The sequence below is a fragment of the Cenococcum geophilum genome, assembly GCF_001692895.1.
Source record: "Cenococcum geophilum 1.58 unplaced genomic scaffold K441scaffold_2, whole genome shotgun sequence".
NCBI classification, from domain to species: domain Eukaryota; kingdom Fungi; phylum Ascomycota; class Dothideomycetes; order Gloniales; family Gloniaceae; genus Cenococcum; species Cenococcum geophilum.
The window spans coordinates 1,518,304-1,538,315 of NW_027137560.1; the positions used below are offsets into that span (position 1 = coordinate 1,518,304).

General features: G+C 32.3%; 1 protein-coding gene across 1 annotated transcript; it reads left to right on the forward strand.

Annotated features, from left to right (window-relative positions):
* Positions 1–421: 421 nt before the first annotated feature.
* K441DRAFT_600722 (putative MFS monocarboxylate transporter) lies at positions 422–2,040 on the forward strand (the record flags this gene model as incomplete). The annotated part of the gene is made up of 4 exons (XM_067645206.1): positions 422–632; positions 684–787; positions 835–1,197; positions 1,260–2,040. The coding sequence occupies 4 exons, from the start codon at positions 422–424 to the stop codon at positions 1,983–1,985; spliced, it is 1,404 nt and encodes a 467-aa protein (XP_067509768.1). The 3' UTR covers positions 1,986–2,040.
* Between the last annotated feature and the right edge of the window lie 17,972 nt (positions 2,041–20,012).

The following is a 20,012-nucleotide window of genomic DNA, read 5'->3' on the forward strand; positions in this document are numbered from 1 at the left end:
ACCTACAACTCTTATAGTTATATTTCTTTTAGCGCGTTTCAGCAGGCATTTGAGAGATTTTATGGCTTATATTGGTGGTGTATAGGTAGTTGAGTTGATTGTTTAGTACGTTGATCGTGATGCGCGAATTTCACTTATGCGTTAATAAAACCGAGCTTTCGTAATGCCGCAGAGGTTTCCTTAGGTGACGAGACCAATTGGAGAAGAATGAGTATATGGACATCTCTTTGTATCGGCTCTTCCCAACCATAACAATACAACTTCCAAATCTCTTAAGCATCACCACCGTGAAATTCTTCACTGACCTACTCTACCTCAGGGATTTCGGCTCTGAACTATCTCCAAGCGTAAGAACGGAGAAATATCTTCATCTTTAAAATTGATACCCATTTCCTTTCTGTGTAGTTTGCGTTTAAAAAAAATGACATCGATTGGAGACGAAATTGGGCTTCGCAGCTGTCCTTCAACTGGCTCACGACTCGCGCATGAATATACAATCGATGGAATAGAACAGTCGCCGCACATTACCGGAACTGACGGAATAGTGCTACCCCCAATACCTCCAACAGATTGCGGCTGGGAGGCATGGTTGACTTTGGCTGGTTGTTCCTTAATCCAAGCCCCTATCTGGGGTTAGACTATGGGTGAAGCGAACGTGTGACTGAGTGCTCATGGTTCTACAGGTTTCCCTCTCGCTTTCGGCGTGTTCGAGGAATACTATTCCACACATGAAGGGGAGATCAAGGGCAGCCGGTCAACCATCGCTGTCATCGGAACAACGGCTACTGTATGCTCTTATATTTGGGTGCTGGTCTAACGCTGACAATAAGACAGGGCATCTTGTATCTCTCATCTCCCATTACATTTGCAGTACTTACAAGATGGCCACGTTTGAGCAGGTGGTTTGGCCCCATTGGTCTCACGACAATTGCTTGTGGCCTTCTCATGTCCTCCTTCGCCACGACTGTTAAGCAACTCATTGCTACACAGGGGGTAATATGTGCCTTGGGAAGTGGTTTGTTATATGCACCAACGACGCTTTACCTAGATGATTGGTTTGTTCGCCACAAAGGGTTGGCATACGGGATCATGTCCGCCGGGAAAAGTGTGGCTGGTATTGTTTTGCCATTTGCCATGAGTGGAAGCCTTGAGCGGTTTGGATCAAAAATAACCCTCCGGGCCTGGACTGTGGCAATTGTAAGACACCCTACAACCCCGGACTGGTATACTCTGGTTAATGAGAATGGTGCTTCCTGTAGGTCGTCTTGACCGCCCCTTTACTCTACTTTCTCCGCCCCAGGACGCCATCGTCGCAATTAGTAGCAGTCCGCCACATAGACTTAGGCTTTCTACGGCTTTCGTCATTTTGGATGCTACAAACTGGGAATATTCTCCAAAGTCTAGGATATTTCCTCCCATCAGCCTATCTTTCTTCTTATGCAGTCGGAGAAATAGGCCTCTCAAGCATGATTGGAACGCTATTAACTGCTATCCTAAATGCAACGTCCGTTCCTGGGAGTATCATCATTGGGACACTAAACGATTATTGTCCAGTCACTAATGTCATCTTGTTCTCAACGATCGGCTCCAGTCTTGCAGTTTTTCTTTTCTGGGGGTTCTCCTCACAAATGGGACTCATCACCATATTCGCAATCACCTACGGATTTTTCGGCGGTGGCTTCAGCTCGACATGGTCCGGCATCGTTATCGAGTTAAAGGCCGAGTACCCGGCTTTAGATACGGGCTTGGTATTTGGCTTACTGGCTGGGGGTAGGGGTATTGGCAATGTTATCAGTGGTCCTTTAAGCGCTGTTTTATTTACCAACAACGACTGGCTTCGGAACGGAAAGAGCTGGGGTTATAATACCGAATACGGTCCCATGATCATATTTACCGGTGTGACCGCTCTACTGGGGAGCTGGGGTGCGCTGATGTTGATGTCAGCCAAACGTAGATCACCGCGGCCTTATAAAAAATATCCGTAACTCGCTTATTATGGTTTTCTTATCGACTGCAACTCCCTTCCAGATAAGAGCCTCCTATATTAAAATATCGTCCTTGTATATAAATTCTGATACAAATTAAATATAATTGTATATATATACTTTTTAACTATATTTTCTTACTATATTTAGTAAATCTATATCGCCTTATATTATAATATTTATTTATTTATTGCTTAACGTCTAATTTAGACCCCTAGCGCGGGCCTACATAGACTACTCTATATACGTAGGGGAAAAGTAATATTAATAAGAAAAAACCCCTAGTATATTAGGGGGAGAAAGGCCCTATAAGCTACCTTAGTAGGGTAAAACCCCATTAACTATTTCCGTACGTAGCTACGGCCCCTTATAGCTACTTAAGCTATATCCTTAACCCCTATTAGATATTAGATCCCCTTAGTAACTACTATACCCTTCTCTCTAGTAGCTTCTATAGCTAGGGTTTACTACATCCTAGCTAAGCCTACTATTAGTTAACTTAGCTATATTCTTATAGTTATAGTAATTTCCTATATCTTAACCATTTTCTATATACTATCTCTTATAGACCATTACTATATATACCCTACTTCTCCCTCCCTAGAGCCTTAAAGGTATAAGGGGGATTTATCTATAACCGTAGTACTAAAAGGCGAGCGGGATATTATATATATACTCTAGGTATCTTTTATGCTTAGGCCCTAGTTACTAGGCCCTCTTTATAAAGTATATTGCCTAGGTATATAGTAGGGAGTAGGTAAGCCAAGTATAAGTTATAGGAGAGTTAATAGGAGAGGACAATGTAGTAAAGAGTATGGTAATAGCCTTATATAGAGACAAACTAATAAGGAGAATAGGAGGGCTGTAAGGCTAAGGAGCTTATAAGGAGGTGCTAAGGGCTAGCTAAAGGCTAGCCTTAGTAGCCCCTAAGAGCTTTTAGGCATACACCTAAGTAAAGGGCTAAAAGATCTCTTATACTCTCTAGGGGTTACTAGTCTATAGAGAGAAAATTATAAAACCGTATAGTCGCTATCTAGGCTATTAGGTAGTATAATGCGATTATTAGTAAGTAATTGTATACTCTATAGATAATCGCCCTAAGAGTAAAAAGGGGAGTATATTTGTTTATTTATTTGGGTTTTTTTTTATTTTTTTTAATTAATATCTATTATATTATACTATGTATAATACTATATATAGCCTTTAAGATATAGCGCTATAGTTATATATATATAAATTCTTTCTAGGCAGCTTAATATATACTAATAGCTATACCCTAATAGTTTATAGCTCTTTAGTAAAGTACTAGATTACTAATAACTATTAAGTAGTAAAAGGAAATAATAGAAAAGATTAATAAAACAAAACCTTAACGCCTATCCCTGTTCTATTTTAATTTAATTCTATCCTTTTATTTACTAATATCTATCTACTTAAAAGCCTAGTAGGAGCTATCTCCTTTTAAAGATCTTAATACTATTAGCTATTTTATCCTATTTGGAAATAGAAAGAGCGCCTCTCCTTTCTTTATATAAAAAAGCTTCTTTAAGGAGAGAGAAGAACTTATTTATCTTTGTATTTTCTTTCTATCTTCCCAATATAGTTTATATTTTAGTAAGAGGTATATAGAGCTCTATATAGCGCTATAATCCCTAAAGCATCTACCTTCGTCGTCCTTTCCTATTATTTTAGAGAAGGATTTAAATAAACCTTTTCTTAGTTCTAGTTAAAGAAAGCTAACTATAGTCTTTTAGGATATTTATCCATAGGAGCTTTAAAAGGAAAAGGGGTATTTTTCTTTACTTTTATTCTATTGCTAATTGTTTCCCCACTATTCTAGTACCTTTTCTCCTCCTTATCTCCCTAAGTAGGCTAGGAAAGTATAAAAAGATTGCATTTTTCTTCTAGAAATGTTATGGGACTTAGCCAATCGAGGTATAAGCGCCGTAAAGAACGTATGCAAGCCTGTGCAATTAGATTGTCTATTAACGAGGATATTAAGATAAGGAGCAGAAGGTGGAAAAGGATACGTCTATATATATATACCAAGGCTCAAGCGAGCCCCCTAACTAGATTCGTTACGGTACCATAATAAGAAAGGCCCTTAAACCCCTACGCACCTCTTACTAGAATGCAGACTACATTGGGAAGATAGAAAGGAAATGCAAAGACAAATAGGCTCTTCTCTCTCCTTAGAGAAGCTTTTTTGTACAAAGAAAGGAAGAAGGGCGCTTTTTCTATTCTTAAGTAGGACAAAAATAGCTACTGGGAAGTGGCTAAGAGCAGAAGGATCTCTAGAAGGAGGCAACTCCTACTAAAAGTCCTAGTAGATAGACCATAGAAAGCAAAAGGACAGAAATAAACTATAAAAAGGACAGGGACAGGCGTTAGGATTATTTAGGATTTTATTCCAATTTTTTTTATTATTTTCCTATCGTTTTCTTACTACCTAATAGTTATTAGCAACCTAGTATCTTACGAGGAAGCGGTAAATCCCTAGTTTAGGGATTTATAAACTACTAGGACATAGCTACTAGTACATATTAAGCTGCCTAGAAAGGATTTATATATATAGAACTATAGCGCCATAGCCTAAAGGCTGCATGCGCAGTATTGTACGTAGTATAATACAACGGATATAAAAAAAAAAAAAAAAAAAAGAAAGGCCCTTTTTTGCTAGTTTATCTACTATTTTATTTCTATAAATTTCTAGGTGGCTAGGAACCTAATAAAAGTTAATAGAGATATTCCTACTAGCTAGGTATATATAACTTTGCGTAATTTTAAAGACTAGTTCTTGCCCTCCTATAAAAGAATTAAACTATAATCTCTTAATAGCTGCTTAGCTATCTATAGAGATATAAACCTGTTTCTCTTCTAGTTTTATTATTTTAGGTATTTTAGGGCCCTATAAACTATATAAAGCTTTGCGTTTATAATTTCCATATAAGGCCCTAGATTCTAGTTTATTGCATATTTAATCCTATTTCTCTCTCCTATTTTATATACAGCTGCTATATTTAATTTACTATCTTTAGAGCTATTTGTGTAGCATATATCTACTAAGTCCCACTTTAGGGATTTTTGTAGATTTTCTACTAGTCTTAAATATTCTTATATAGCTTCTTCTTTCTATCTCTAGAGATAGAAAAGGAAGCGGAAATAGGAGGAGACCACAGTTTTTGCCAATTTATAGAGATTCTCTCTATTTTCCAATTTTAGATTAGCTTCTAAACTCTAGAGATTAGAGATAATAGCTATGTTTTTAGCTATAATAGGTGCTTTATAGTAGAGTTTTTAGGGCTAGAGCTAGAGCTAAAACTAGCTGCTAGTTCGTCCCTATCTTTATTAATATTCTCTATATAGGCTTTTTTAATTACGCGGTTTTCCTTAAAATTTAAAATTCTTAATACGTAGCTATTATAAAGCCTTTTAAACCTAATTTTAGGAGGGGAAATAGAAGCCTTAATCTTTATAGCTTAGTTTAAAAATCCTTTAAACGCTTCTAGAACTAGTTTTAGGGCCTTATTTTATAAAGATTAGTAGCTAGCTAGTAGGTAATCTCTAAATTTGCTTTCTACTAGCATTATACTCTATAGTCTGCTATAGTAGTAATGTAGGCTATATAGAGCTATTAAAGGGCTTATAGGGATAGACCTCTATATATATTACCTAGTTGTAAGGCAGTATTGCTAGGGTGTATGGTAGGGAGCAGGCAAGCCGAGCATGAGTCACATAGGGAGTCGATGGAAGAGGACGATATGGTAAAGAGTAGGCAATAGCCTCGTACGGAGACGAACCGATGAGGAGGGAAGGGCTGCAAGCCCGAGGTGCTTATAAGGAGGTGCCAAGGGCTAGCCGAAGGCTAGCCTTGGCGACCCCTAAGAGCCCCTAGGCGATACAGCCGAGTAAGGGCCAAAATAACCCTTACACTAGTCTTCTAATTAAATAGAAAGCTGCTTTTATTTTAGAGATTTTCATTTCTATATATTGCCTAAAAGTAAGCTTAGAGTCTAGGAATACTTCTAACTACCTAACTAGGGGTTTTAGGGATATTTCTACATCTCTTAGCTTTAGCCCTTCTTCTATAGTAGTACGCTTATTATAGAAGTATATAAGCTCTATTTTGCTAATATTAAAACTAATAGCAGCTTCTTTAACTCTAGATATTAGCTCTAGCGCAATTCTTTCTAGCTTTTTATAATTAGATTTAGCTAAGTTTAAAGTAACTATAATTGCAAAATCGTCTATATAGCTAAGGGAGTAGGCTCCTTCTATCTATAGCCTATAGATATTACGTAGATATAGTAGAAATAAAATAGGGGATATAGGCGAACCCTATAGTATCCCTGTTTCTAGTTTTACTTTTTTTATACTTGCCTATTAAAGAAGAGCTATATCTTTCTATTACTAAGGAAAGTAGCTACCGATTATATAAACACTATAGGTAGTCCTAGTTCCTTATAGATAGATAGAAGCTAGTTTTTAAAGATATAGTTAAAAGCCTCTTTTGCGTCTAGGAATAATATAGTAGCTATTCTTTATTTAGCCTTTTTCTACCACTTTTAAATTGGATATTATTTAGAAGTAGTAAGACTGCGTTTATTATAGACTGTTATCTTCTTCTTCCTAGTTATAAGTCTTAAAGTAAGCTAGTAGTACTAGCTAGGTATCCTAATTTAGTAATAAATATCTTTTTTAAAGGTTTTCCTAGGCAGTTTAGTAAGGAGATAGGTCTATAGGACTTTGGTAAGAAATAGTTCTCTTTATTTGCTTTAGGGAGAATAACCTTTTAAGCTTCTCTCTAGACCTTTAGCTAATAGCTTAGGATAAGCAAAATCCTATAGATTCTATATAGAAGATCTTCTATAATAGGGTAGGCCTTTTATAAAATTATAAAAGATATCCTATCTAGTTCTAGATCCTTTTTATTAGAGCTAAAGAAGATTACTTATTTAACTTCTATTTTCTCTAGTTCTAGCTATTTTTATCTATTATCTATTATATAGTCCCTCTGTTTTAGCGGGCTAGTAAAAGGGGGTTTAGGGAATAGAGTAGTTATAAAAGCTTTCTCCTAGTCTAGTAGTTCCGTCTTCACTATACTATAGACTAGGGATTATTCGCAGTATTCTCTCCTTTATATATTTTAGGGCAGTAAAGACCTCCTTTCCTTATACTTTTTCTAAAAAGCTATTCTAGCAGCTAGTCTTAGCTTTCCTTATTATATAGAAGTATTAATTTTTAGGTTCTTTATAGGCTTCTAGTCTAGAACTTCTAGTATACTGCTCCTCCTAAAGTCTTTCTAGTTTTGCTATTTTTTATTTTTTTTCTTTAGAAGCTCTTTATTCTACTATATTTAAAATTTTTTTACAGGTTCTAAATCTAGGGATAGCTTTCTCTACTGCTAGCTTTATACTACTAGTAAGATCTATTACTACATTATCTACTAGTGTACTTAAGCTTCTATCCCTAGGTCTATAGGAATCTTCTAAAGAGGCTAGGGGGACTTTTCCCCCTATCTCTATATAGGGGTTTTCTTCTGCTAGTTCTTCTAGTACTAAAAGTTTTATTTCTAGTTCTAGCTCTAGAACTTACTCTTTTAACAAAAAGTAGAGAATAGCTCCTAGTTTACCTTTTTTATAGAGAAAGGAGTTTCTTAAGGGTTTAGGTATCTTTACGTCTCTTTAGTAAATAAAGAGAATTCTATAGTTTTATAATTAGATCCTATTTCTTCTATTATAGTCTAATTATTCTAGGTATTTTCTTAAAAGTTTCCTAAATAAAAGGTTAGGTCTATAAGAGACTTTCCCCTTAGGTTAGATTTATAGAAGGTCCCTTCTTATTTATCTAAATTTAGTAATTAGTAGTTATATTTATCTAGCTAATCTACTAGTTCTTTAGCCCCTCTAGTTGGATTTATAGCTAGTGCGTTCTACTATATATAGTATAAGTTATAGTCTCCTATTAGTATAAAAGGGAGGTCTATTTCTAGTTTTAGAATAGCCCTAAAGATAGTAGTTATACTATTTCTTTGGGTTCTAGAATTCTTATATAGCTGTCTCTTATTATAAACATTAAATAATAGAAATCTTTTAAATTGGCCATAGGTTTCTAATGCTATAACATTTATATCTTTATAGATATCCTCCCTATTTCTATATTATAGGATACTAGAACTAGTTTTCCTTATATAGATAGCTACTTTAGGGCAAACAGCTAGATTGCTAAGGAGGATAAAGTTAAATATAGGATATAGGATAGAGAAGCAAGATTCTTTTTACCCGTCCCTTTAGGTACTAGGTTTTTATACTAGAATAAGATCTATTTTTCTTCTAAATCCTATTTCTAGTAGGGTTTGCTATACTTCTTATCATTTCCCTATATTGTATTGTATAAAGGGGATTTCTCCTCTAACTTTAGAAACTAGAGAGATCTCTTCTTCTTTCTATATAGAACCTTCTAAGCTTATACTATAGTGGTGTGATTTAACCTCCTGGATTTAATATTTAGATTAGGTATAGCTTTAGGAGAGCCTAGGCCTTCTATAGTTATATAGATTAGTCTAAAGCCCCAAAGTCTTAAATAACTCACTTAGGGTAAACAGACCGACAGTTTTTCTTTAATACACTCTTTTCTTTCCTTCTTACTAATTGCTTTTCTACTAGCTAATTATAACTAACTAACTAACTAACTACACCATGACTTCCTATTTGAGAGAGGTTATACTCTCCTATATATTTTATAGCATTCCATATAGAGATAATAGCAAGCTCTTTAGATTAGAAGTCTAGTGCTATATATATAGGAGACGTATAGGAACGATTTGGAACTATAAAAGAACTAAGATGCGGAAAGGGGGCGAAGAAGTACGGACATATTAGCGACTAGTGCGTAGCTACCGCTATAAGAATAAACCAACAACATTTGCTAAGTTCTCTATGCGGGAACAGTAGTCGGCAAATAGTAATATAAAGGTAAGTACGTAGTATAGCAAGACAAAGGATAAAAGGGAGGACTACAGTATACTAGAAACATCAGAGAAAAGTCTTCTATGTTTTGTTTACTATATTTTTAACGGTCTATACTATTATTCTTATATTTATTAGAGCCACCTTTAAATTTATAATAATGGCGATAGTACCAGTAAAGGGATTATTAGGAATGTTAGGCCTATTCTATAATAATAGCAAGGGCGCTAAAAAGGGAGAGAAAAGTAAGCAGCCTATTAAACCGCAAAGCTCTCCTAAACTAGGGTATATAATACTAACCCTAACTCCCATAACGTTAGGGACTAATAACCCTTAATAGATAGAGGATAAGGGTTATAAGGTCCATCTACCTACCTTTAGAGAAACTATAAGCCCGCCGCCTCCTACTAAACTACTAATAGAATGAGATAAGGTATATATTATAACCCAGCTTATACCAGCTCTAGAACCTCCTAAAACCCCTTACTTTATAGAATAAAACGTATTATAATTTATTAAACAGTATAAGTAACTATATATCCAATATTATGTTATAGACAATAAGAAGCATTAAGGACTTCTAAAGTATTATAACTATTAAATAGGGATATAGATTTAAAGCCTACCTAAGTTTATAATTGGTAACTAGATAGAACTTATAAGGAAGCTTAAAACAGACTACTAAGAAAGTAACTACTTTTAATAAGTTAAAATAGTAGAATTTTTAGAAGCTTATATACTATAGTATAGAATTAATCCACCTAGTAGTATATGTAAATACTATAGGTAGTTTACGTTAATCTTCTAAAAGGTTACTAAGGCCGGTAATTTAGAAACCCGTAAATAAGGGCACTGGTTTATAAAGGGACTCCCGTTTAAATATTAGAGATATATTATAACTAAAATAGGAGCTAACCCGGATAGATAAGAGTCTTTTAACTTCTATTTAATAAGGAGAGCTATAGAGGGTAGGCTTAATTTGTATAAAGGCGCAGATTGGTTATTAATAATAAATCCTAAGGATTAAAGCCATTATTAGCTAGTTAGATAATTGTATAATTAGTAACTAGTCGTAATTAACTAAAGGGATACTACCCTTTAACCGCCTATAGTTTCTTAGCTAAGTAAGTTAGTAAGTACCTATTAAATAAATTAAGAAGTAGACCCTAAACTAGAGAAACTTACTAATTAGCTCTGGAAACTTAATCTTAGAATAGTTAAATTAGCGGGTATTATATTTTTAATACCGTTTCTAAACAGAATTTACTAAAATCTAATATAGTATATATAGCTCCTAAATAGGGCGTTAATACGTTAAGAATAAATAGGCCTATAACTAGCATTAAGTAATAATAAACCGCAGTAGCCCTATAAGGGAGCGCTATAAGAACGATATAATCCGGGTTTAGAAAGGTATAGAGGGCTAGGAAACTTTAGTATATACTAAGTATACGCTTAGACGTATTATAGATATAGGGGTTCCCACTGTTTTATTAATTAATGTTTATAGCTTTAAGAATTGGTTTATTATAGTTTCCTATATATAAATAAGAATAACTAAATCTGCGCTAGAATACGTAAGCGCCTAGAAAATACTATTCTATATTTACTAAGCGACAATTAAATCTAGTTCCTTAAAGACTAGCTAAGATAGAATATAACGAAGCCTTATAGGAAATACTACGGTGGGCTTGTTAATGGGCTGAGTATATAGGTATAGAATAGTTAACAACATAAACATAACTAGTAGAGTAGTTGCCTAACAGATTAACTCTAATTATATTCTAAGATTTACTATAAGGAGAGAAGAACTATCTAGATAGGGACCGTAGTCCTTTAAATACACAACCGTATTTCTAAGAAATCCTCCTTATACGTAAAGTACGTCTTATATATAAGGTACGTAAGTTCCTCCCATTCCTCTTGTTTAATATATAGCACGTTATATAACCTTAGCTACTATTCCTTATTATATAGTTCTATTGGCTCTATTCTAGACTATGCCTTAATTAACTAACTAGCTACTTTTAACTCTTCTTCTAGTAGTCGTAATATTGTACTTAAAGCGTCTATAATACTATCTCCTTTCCTTCTATCTTTGTCTTTAAAGACTCTTAATATCTCTAAGTCGTTTACTAGAGGTATAATATCCATTTAATTAATTTAGTTAATATCGTTGCTTATTATACCTAAAGCTTCTTCTTCTTTATACGCCTAACGTTGTGCCCGCACTGTTGCTGTAATATTATCGCTTAGTAAAATTATGCTATCTCCGTGTTCTCGTTATATAAAAGAGGGGTTAGTTTATATTACGTTAGTAAGTCTATCTTCGCAGTAACCGTCCTCTTATTTAAAGTGTACTAAAGTAAATATTTATTTATCCTGTAACGTTCGCTCTACTTTTAATGCCAAATATGCGCGTTTTATTACTCTTAGTAGTTGTCTAGTTCCCTAGTTAATTTATCTTAGGGTCTTATATTTAATCTACTACTGCTTATCTTAATAACAAGTTGTCTTAAACCCTTACTAAGTTAAAACGTTCTTATAATGCGGAATAAAAGGCCCTAAATACTTATATCGCGGTATCTGCTTAATTACTTCATCTTAAAAAGTTTTATAAGAAAGTTTGTTTTAAGGAGTAGAAACTTATAGAATAAGGTTTATAGGAACTTAGCAACAAAAGAACGGGTTCTTTTTTTAGCTAAAAAGGAAATAGATCTAAGTAGTTCAGCAACTGCTCTTCTTAGGTCCCCCTTAGGTGGCTTATTTTTTAGCGATCTTTTTTTATTAATACTGCCTAACCTAATTTCTTCTAATACTCCTGTACCTTTCTTATAGCGTTCTTTAGATTCTCTAGTAGCTCCTAGGTAGTCTTATTATAGCCTATCTACTTAACCTTATACTATATTTTATTATTAATATTTTTATAATTAACGATCTTTAAAACTTACTATTTATCTTCCTCTTATCCTTTATACGTGTCTGCTTTATAAACTGGTAGTTTAATATTTCCATATACTGGTTCTAGCATTACAATATACTATATAAGGTAGATCTTTATTTTAACTAGTAGGTTTAACTTAAATATAACTGGTAAAATTTTCTAAATAATTTTAAAAGGTCCTAGTCTAACGTGGTCTAACTTCTTGCTTAGTTATTAACTCTTAAAATTTTTGTATAGTAGCTATACTTTATCTCCTTCCTTAAGATCTGGTCCCTTAGATATCTTAATGTTAAAGTACCTTTTTATTCTCTCTTATACCTTTTTTACTAATTCTATAAGGTCTGCATAAAGATTTATTAGTATCTCTATTCTTTCTTTAGCTATACTACTTATTTTCTTCGCTTATTATAGTAATAGTGACATTCTTAGCTTATATCCGTAATTTGCCTTAAATAGTAATATACCTATTCCTTCTTATGGTGTTATATTATATATAAACTGCGTAACTAGTAATAGCAATACCTAATTATTCTGTGCATAATTAATATAGTATCTTAAATACTATTCTAGCGTCTAATTTAAATTTTCTATCTAGCTGTCTGTCTGCAGATAATATATAGTGGAAGTTACTACTTTAACTCCTTACTCAGCCAAGAATACCTCCTAGAATACTACTATAAATCTTAGGTCTTAATCCGATATAATTTTGCTTAGTACTTTATATCTTATAAACACTTCTTTAATATAGATTCTAATAATATCTTCTGCTAAGATTTCTTCTGTGCATGCTATAAAGTAGCCCTATTTAGTTAACTTATCTACTATTACTAAGATTACGTTATACTTTTATCCGGTAATAGGATCTCTTAACTTTAGTAACTTAACGATAAAGTCCTATAATATAATCTCCTATAGTCTCTCTAGTATTTTAATAGGTTGTAGCTCTCTATACGGCTTATGCCTTATTGGTTTATTTCTTTAATAATCTAAATACTCCTTTATTACTTTTTTATAATATTTTAGATTCTGTTAATAATATATTCTTTTTATAGCCTTAATACTAAGCCTATTGCTCCTTATATCCTTAAGTTATTCCCTTATAGAAGTCTTCTACGAAATGCTCTGCTATACTTTTTAGGATATACTTTACTTCTTAGTTCTTATATATATCTATCTATAGGTCTTCTAGCTGTGCTTTTAGAATTTTTATACCTAAAAGCTTTCTAGTGTCTTATAGACTCTTTTTAGTTCGTTATCCTCTTAAGTTACTACTAGTTTAGGGTAATTATATCTAATCCATCTATCCTCGTCTCTGCGTAGCATTGCTCCTAATAGCCTCTTATTATTCTATAGTTTAGCTTTTCTGCTAAGTACGTCTACTCTTACATTCTTAGTTCCTTTAGTATACTAAATCTTAAAATAGTATTCTATAAGCATTTCCGCCTATCTAACCTATCTGCAATTAAGTTCTTTTATTATTAGGAACCCTATTAGGTTCTTATAATCCGTCTTAACTATAAATAGTTTTTCTACGCCTTATAAGAATGCTCTCTATTTTTTAAGTACTGCAACTATACCTAACAACTCTTTGTTATAAACGTTATAGTTTAGTTCTAGTAGTGTTATCTTTCTACTATAGTATAATACTAGATGCTATATGTCCTTATACTTCTATAGCAAGTATACTTCTAGTGCGTAGTCTAATATGTCCGTTTTTATAACCGTGTTTAGTCCTAGTTAGTAGATTTTAAGGATTAGTTCTTAGGTAAACAACTCCTTAAGTTCCTTAAATAACATTCTTTGCTTATCTCCTTATACCTATAGTTCCTCTTTCTTTATAAGCCTAGTAAATAGTTTAATATTCCTTAACCACTATGCTATAAACCTCCTATAGTAGTTGCAAACCCCTAAAAATAACCTTAATTGCGTTACATTTTCTAGTTCTTACCAATTCACTATAGCTTTAATTTTCTTTAGGTCTATACTAATATAACTTAGTTTAATAATAAATCCGACAAAATTAGTCTTCCTAGTAAAGAACTCGCATTTCTTAATTACTACTAGCATTTGTTCTTCTTATAGTCTCTTTAAAACCCATTTAATATATTCTCCGTGCTCTTTCTTAGTTATTAAGTAAATAATAATATCGTCAAGGTATGCCATAATAAACTTATTAAGGTGTTCTCCTAATACGCTGTTAATTCTTTTCTAAAACGTTACTAGTATATTTATTAACTTAAATTGCATAACTAATAGTTTATATAGTTCTTCTCTTAATCTAAAGGCTACTTTCTATTTATCGCCTTCCTTAATTCTAATCTAATAGTACGCCTATTTTAGATCTATCTTTATAAAAATTCGCGCGTTGCCTATCTAATCCTAGATTTCGCTAATTAAGGGTAAAGAGTATCTGTCCTTTTAAGTAATGCTATTTAACTATCTATAGTTAATATATAACCTAAGTTTTCCGTTCTTCTTTAGTATAAATAGTACTAGATAACCTACTAATAACTGTAATAGTCTAATATATCCTTTTCGTAAGTTTTCCTAGACAAACTCCTTAAGTGCTCTTAACTCTTTTTTGGTAAGCTTATAGGTTAGAAAGAACCTTAGACTTATTCCTAGTTCTAACTCTATCTTATAGTCCTATGCTATATAATCTACTAGCTTTTACTTTTTAGGCTCTATAGTTTCTTGCTATATTTATAGTATCTTTTTAGTATATAACTTAAGCCTCGCTTAGTCTCTTTATATATTACTCTAACTTAGTACTATACTAACTTAGTTTATTATTATATTTTATAGTGTTAAGTATCTCTAATATTAGCCTAACCTATAATCTAATTAATCTTTAGGTTATATTTCTGTAACTAAGGCATTCCTAATACTGCCTTATCCTATCCTAATAGTAGGATATTAAAAGATATCTNNATTTNNCTNCCTTTAATGGTTATCTAAATAGGTCCTATTTTAAGATTAATAATCCCTTCTCTATAGGCTATTAGATCTTCTAAAATCGTAATTAATAGGTAAGGTTGCTCCTTCTATTTATAAGGTAACCCTATTCTTTTAACTACTATTAGTAAGATATGGTTCCGTGTTACTTTACTATCTATTAATACTTTAAACTGCTAATCTTACTAATTAACTTATAAATTTAGGTATTATCCTTAAATTCCTTTAAGGGTCTAAGGCTCTACCACTAGCTCCCTTTAGTTCTATAGGCCTCCACTTTTCCTAACTGTTAGCTGCTTAATTCTTATATACTTAGCTTATTCTTAAGCTAATGCCTAGTTTACTTTTTATCTTTAATATATTATAGACATGTATTCTCTAGGTATTCCCACTACTATTATTTATCTAAGCATTCTTCCGTAAGGAATCTTTCTAGTTAAAGTATTAAGTCTCCTAACTCCTAAACTTCTATTAAATGCCATCTATATATATATTTAGCATTTCTATATTATTACTTATCTAGCGTCCAATATATCCTTATAGGGTATTTCAGATTCTTTTCTTTTGGATTCTTATATATTTCGTATATATTGTCCATATATAGAATCTGTGATAGTATATAGTATACTATATGCTTTAGGTTAACTTTTAACTCGTCTTTATCTTTAAGTTTAAACCTTTACTGTATTAATCTAAACCTTATAACTTTATTTATAGGTACTAAGATACGTCTCTCGCTCCTCTAGTCCTCTAATTATTCCTCTAGATCCTTTAACGTTATAATGAAGGCTCCTTTAATGTAAGTTATGGCCTTCTCTATAATCGGGTGGTCCTAGATAACTTATTCATCCAACTATATATAAAAATCTTCCCACTTATCGTTATATCGTTGCCTATACTACTTTTAGTATAGCTGCTAGAGTATATATAGCTTATCCGTAAGGAAGTATCTTCTTATTACTGCGTCGTGATAGCCCTTTATATATCGTTCTTTAAACCTAATAAGGATTCCTAGATCCTCTTTATTTTCCAGTTTAGTAAGCTATTTGGCTCTTAGTATACCTACCCTAGGCCTATTAGTAATCCTTTATACGGGTACTCTATCCCTTATACGACTTAATATGCTAGATCTCTTATCTAGTTTCTGTTCTTACTATATAATAATTCTTCGCCTAAATTCTTCTATGGTTTTTTTTTGGGTTTCGCCTTATAAGTAGATCCTTAAAGTTTTCTTACTTCTTAATCTTAGTTTATTCAATAGTCCTTATTATATATTAAAATCTTAGTCCTATAGGATTCTTAATCCTAAGCTTGCTTTTGTCTTAAGCTTAGCTCCTACCTTAGTTTAGCTAGGCTTCTATAGTGTTCTTATTTTATCTTAAGAGTCTTAAATCTCACTCGTCTTATCTTAAGAATCTTATGCTTTTAGGAAACTTCGTCCTAAGCTTATTTATATATTACTAAACTAAGCTATTACCCTACTCTATTAGTTATTATCCGTTATAGGTTCTTAAGCTTACCTTATCTTATCTTAAGAATCTTAGTCATCTCTTATCTTATTATAAGAGTCTTAAGCCTTTAGCCTTTTGCCTTTATTAAGTGCTAAAGTAGTTTACTGTCCTACTTCCCTTGCGTCTTATAAAGCAATAAACATCGTATCTAGTGGGGTCTTAATCCCTACTAATATTCCCTATTCCGTAGTAAAATTATCCTTTACCTCTTTTATAACATCTCTAAGGTCTATATACTCCTAGTAAGCTGCCTTTATTACTTTATTATTATTAAATATTTCGCCTATATTAAATTCGTCGTCTTTAACATCCGATCTATAAACCGGTTCGTTAGTTTCTCTAAACTCTAATAATTTTGGCTCCTATAGCTAATAGCTTATACCATACTTAGCGTCTTTATAAATCCGGCATGCATTATTATAATAGAACGCAAAACTTTTAATTAAGCATTCTTTTATTCCTTATAGCATATTATTATCCCTTTATACATATATATCGTCTACTAGTCTTATTCCTTTTACTACGTAATAACTCTAACTACTTTTATAGTCTTTAATAAAATAACCTTATTTTCCATAATTTATATAAGCTCCTTTTTTAAACTATTTTTCTTGCTATAGAGTCCGCCTAAACGNCTTCTGCTATTAAGATCCCTAATTTAGCCTCTGCTCCTTAGACCTTTAATTACTTAATCCTTGTCCTCTAGGTTTCTATAGTTGTTTATTCTATTTCTTATTTTCTTTAGTACCGCTTAGGTCTATTAGCTCTGCGCTATACTATAGTTTTTAACTTTAACTTTATTATTGCGTATTCTGCGCCTTATATAACTATAGAACTCTATCCTAACCCTTCTTAGCCTGCTCTCTTTAGTAGATCCTATTATTAATCTTAATTACTTAGTTAATTAATTCTCTAATAGTATCCGTATCTTTTATTAGAATAATTACGTCCTAGACTTTTACTTTAAGTCCCTGTTTATATTATACTATAAGCGCTTTATCATTCTATTTAACTTATATTACTAATATTTAAAACTACGTCGTATACTTAATTACTAAAGTCCTTTATACTAGGTTTTAAAGCTTTCTCTCTACTATAGTAGCTGCCTTTAGGTCTTTAAATATCTATATTAATTATTCTGCGAACCCGCTCTAACTTAAGAATATATATTATACCTTCTAGTTAGTAGTTGTTATACTATACTCCTATACCTTTGTAAGGTAAGGCTTAAACCACTTAAGTGCCCTTCCTATTAAGAATAATCCTATGTAAGCGACTTAATCTATAGGCGTTCCTAGTTTAACTCCTTCCTATATAACCTTAAAGTGCATTTATATAAGGAATCCCTTAAGTTTTAACTTCTCCCCTAAGAATCGCTTAATTAAGGGTAACTTAACCTTAGCTACTCCAATCCCATTAATCCTTTCTTTAAGTATCCTATTATTGTCTGTTAATTAATTAACTATTTTCTGTAGCTGTCTAACAGTAACTAGCCGCAAGTTAGTATCTGCTATACTAGTGTCGTTACCTAATCCTAAGATAGTCGCCGCTGTGGACGCCGTTATAGCTGCTGCTTTTAGTGGCATATTATTTAACTTCTTTTACTATAACCTTAGTAGTAAATATATAACGAAGCCTTATAGGAAATACTACGGTGGGCTTATTAATAGGCTAGGTATATAGGTATAAAATAGTTAATAATATAAACACAACTAGTAAAGTGGTTGTCTAACAAATTAACTCTAATTATATTCTAAGATTTACTATAAGGAGAGAAGAACTATCTAGGTAGGGACCGTGGTCCTTTAAATACACAACTATACTCCTAAGAAATCCTCCTTATACGTGAAGTACGTCTTATATATAAGGTACGTAAGTTCCTTCTATTTCTCTTATTTAATACGTAGCACGTTATATAACCTTAGCTACCATTCCTTATTACATAGTTCTATCGGCTCTATCCTAAACCGTGCCCTAATTAACCAACTAGCTACTTCTAACTCTTCTCCTAGTAGTCGTAACATTGTACTTAAAGCGTCCGTAATATAGAACGCGAATATTAATCCTAATACTTTAGTAGAGCTTATAAAAGGTAGTAACGCTAAAAGTAAGGAGAAACTTAGTGAGTCTTAGGAAGATATATACTAAGTGGAGTTAATATATATTAATTTAGTTAGAGCCATAACCTAGTCGTAGCCTATACTACGGTTATATAATCTTAGAAGGCTATAAGGAAAGGTAAGGGTAATAAAACCGCCTTTAAAACTATCTAGTTAGTAACTGGCAGTAGTTTAAAATATACGACTAGGAGGATATATTTAAATTACACTATAGTCCCAGCAAAAGGCTCCTTAACCACCGTTAAGAAATAATAAGATTAATAAAATAAACTATACTAAATAGTTAAGACAGATGGAGCAAATAGTGGATATAATAATAATAGCTAAGGCACTACGGCCGAAGCTAGTTAGGATAATAGATATCCTAAAAGGAAACGTCCTAAGCCCAACCGTAATAGTAGATAAGATTTTATTAAAAACTATTAAGGTTGCTATTAGAGACTACCTTATATATATACCTAAAGTTATAAGGTTATTCTTTAAGCCTTTCCTACTACCTTTTATAGAGCCTTACCAATAAAAGCAAAAGGACGTTAAGGTATCCGTATTATTAGTATACCTAACGTTTTATACTAATTAAGCCGGCTTAATAACTGCTAAAGTAGACTAGATTAAATAAGAAGTAAAATTTATCTGGTTTTAGAGATAATACCTAAAGGTAGAAGCGTAGATAGGGGATAAAAGGGCTAAATACTTAATTAACTCTAGAGCGGAGCCTAACCTTATTAAGGAAAGTGTGGCTCTATAATACGGTTTACTAATATTAAGTCTACCCCTATAACTACAAGGTGTATATCTAACGTCTACTAATAAGACTTAGTCTAAGTTTATTAGATTAGTATATACGGTCCCCATAGTAATAAGTAACGTCTTAATATCTATAATATTTATTACTATAGGGGAAATGTTATATAAGGTAATACTTAGTAAACTATAGTTAGTAAGGGCTAGACTAGTAACAAAACGAACTATAACGGGTTAGGTATCTTATATTATTTAATTAAAAGATAGTAAAGTTAAAATAAGGTTCTTAATATCCTATAAAGATATAATATTTTTTAAACCAGATAAAAGGTATTAATATAGAAAATAGTTTAAAAAATATATAGCCGGTATAACCGCTAGGATTATATTTAGGGTTACTTATAACCTGGCATATTAGGATAAGAAAGATATTAAAAATAAAAAGGAGGGAAATAAGGTGCGGCTCTAATATAGATATATACCATTTTAGATATCCGTAGGATAGGGCTATTAGTAGAGAGAGAAATATAATATTAGATAGAGAGAGCTTAACAGTAAAACGTTAAAGGAAGTCCTAAAGAAACACTTAAGGAAGAATTAAAAGCTAGTATTTAAAGTAAAAGCTAAGTCCCTTATATATTAAATATTAAAGACAACGGATTTATTTATAATATAAATAAAAAGCTACCGGAGTAAAGTCTAACTTAACACTATAAATATAGTAACTATATATAAATAAAAGGCAGATAAAATCTACCTAGTTAATTTATTAGTACTAAATAGAG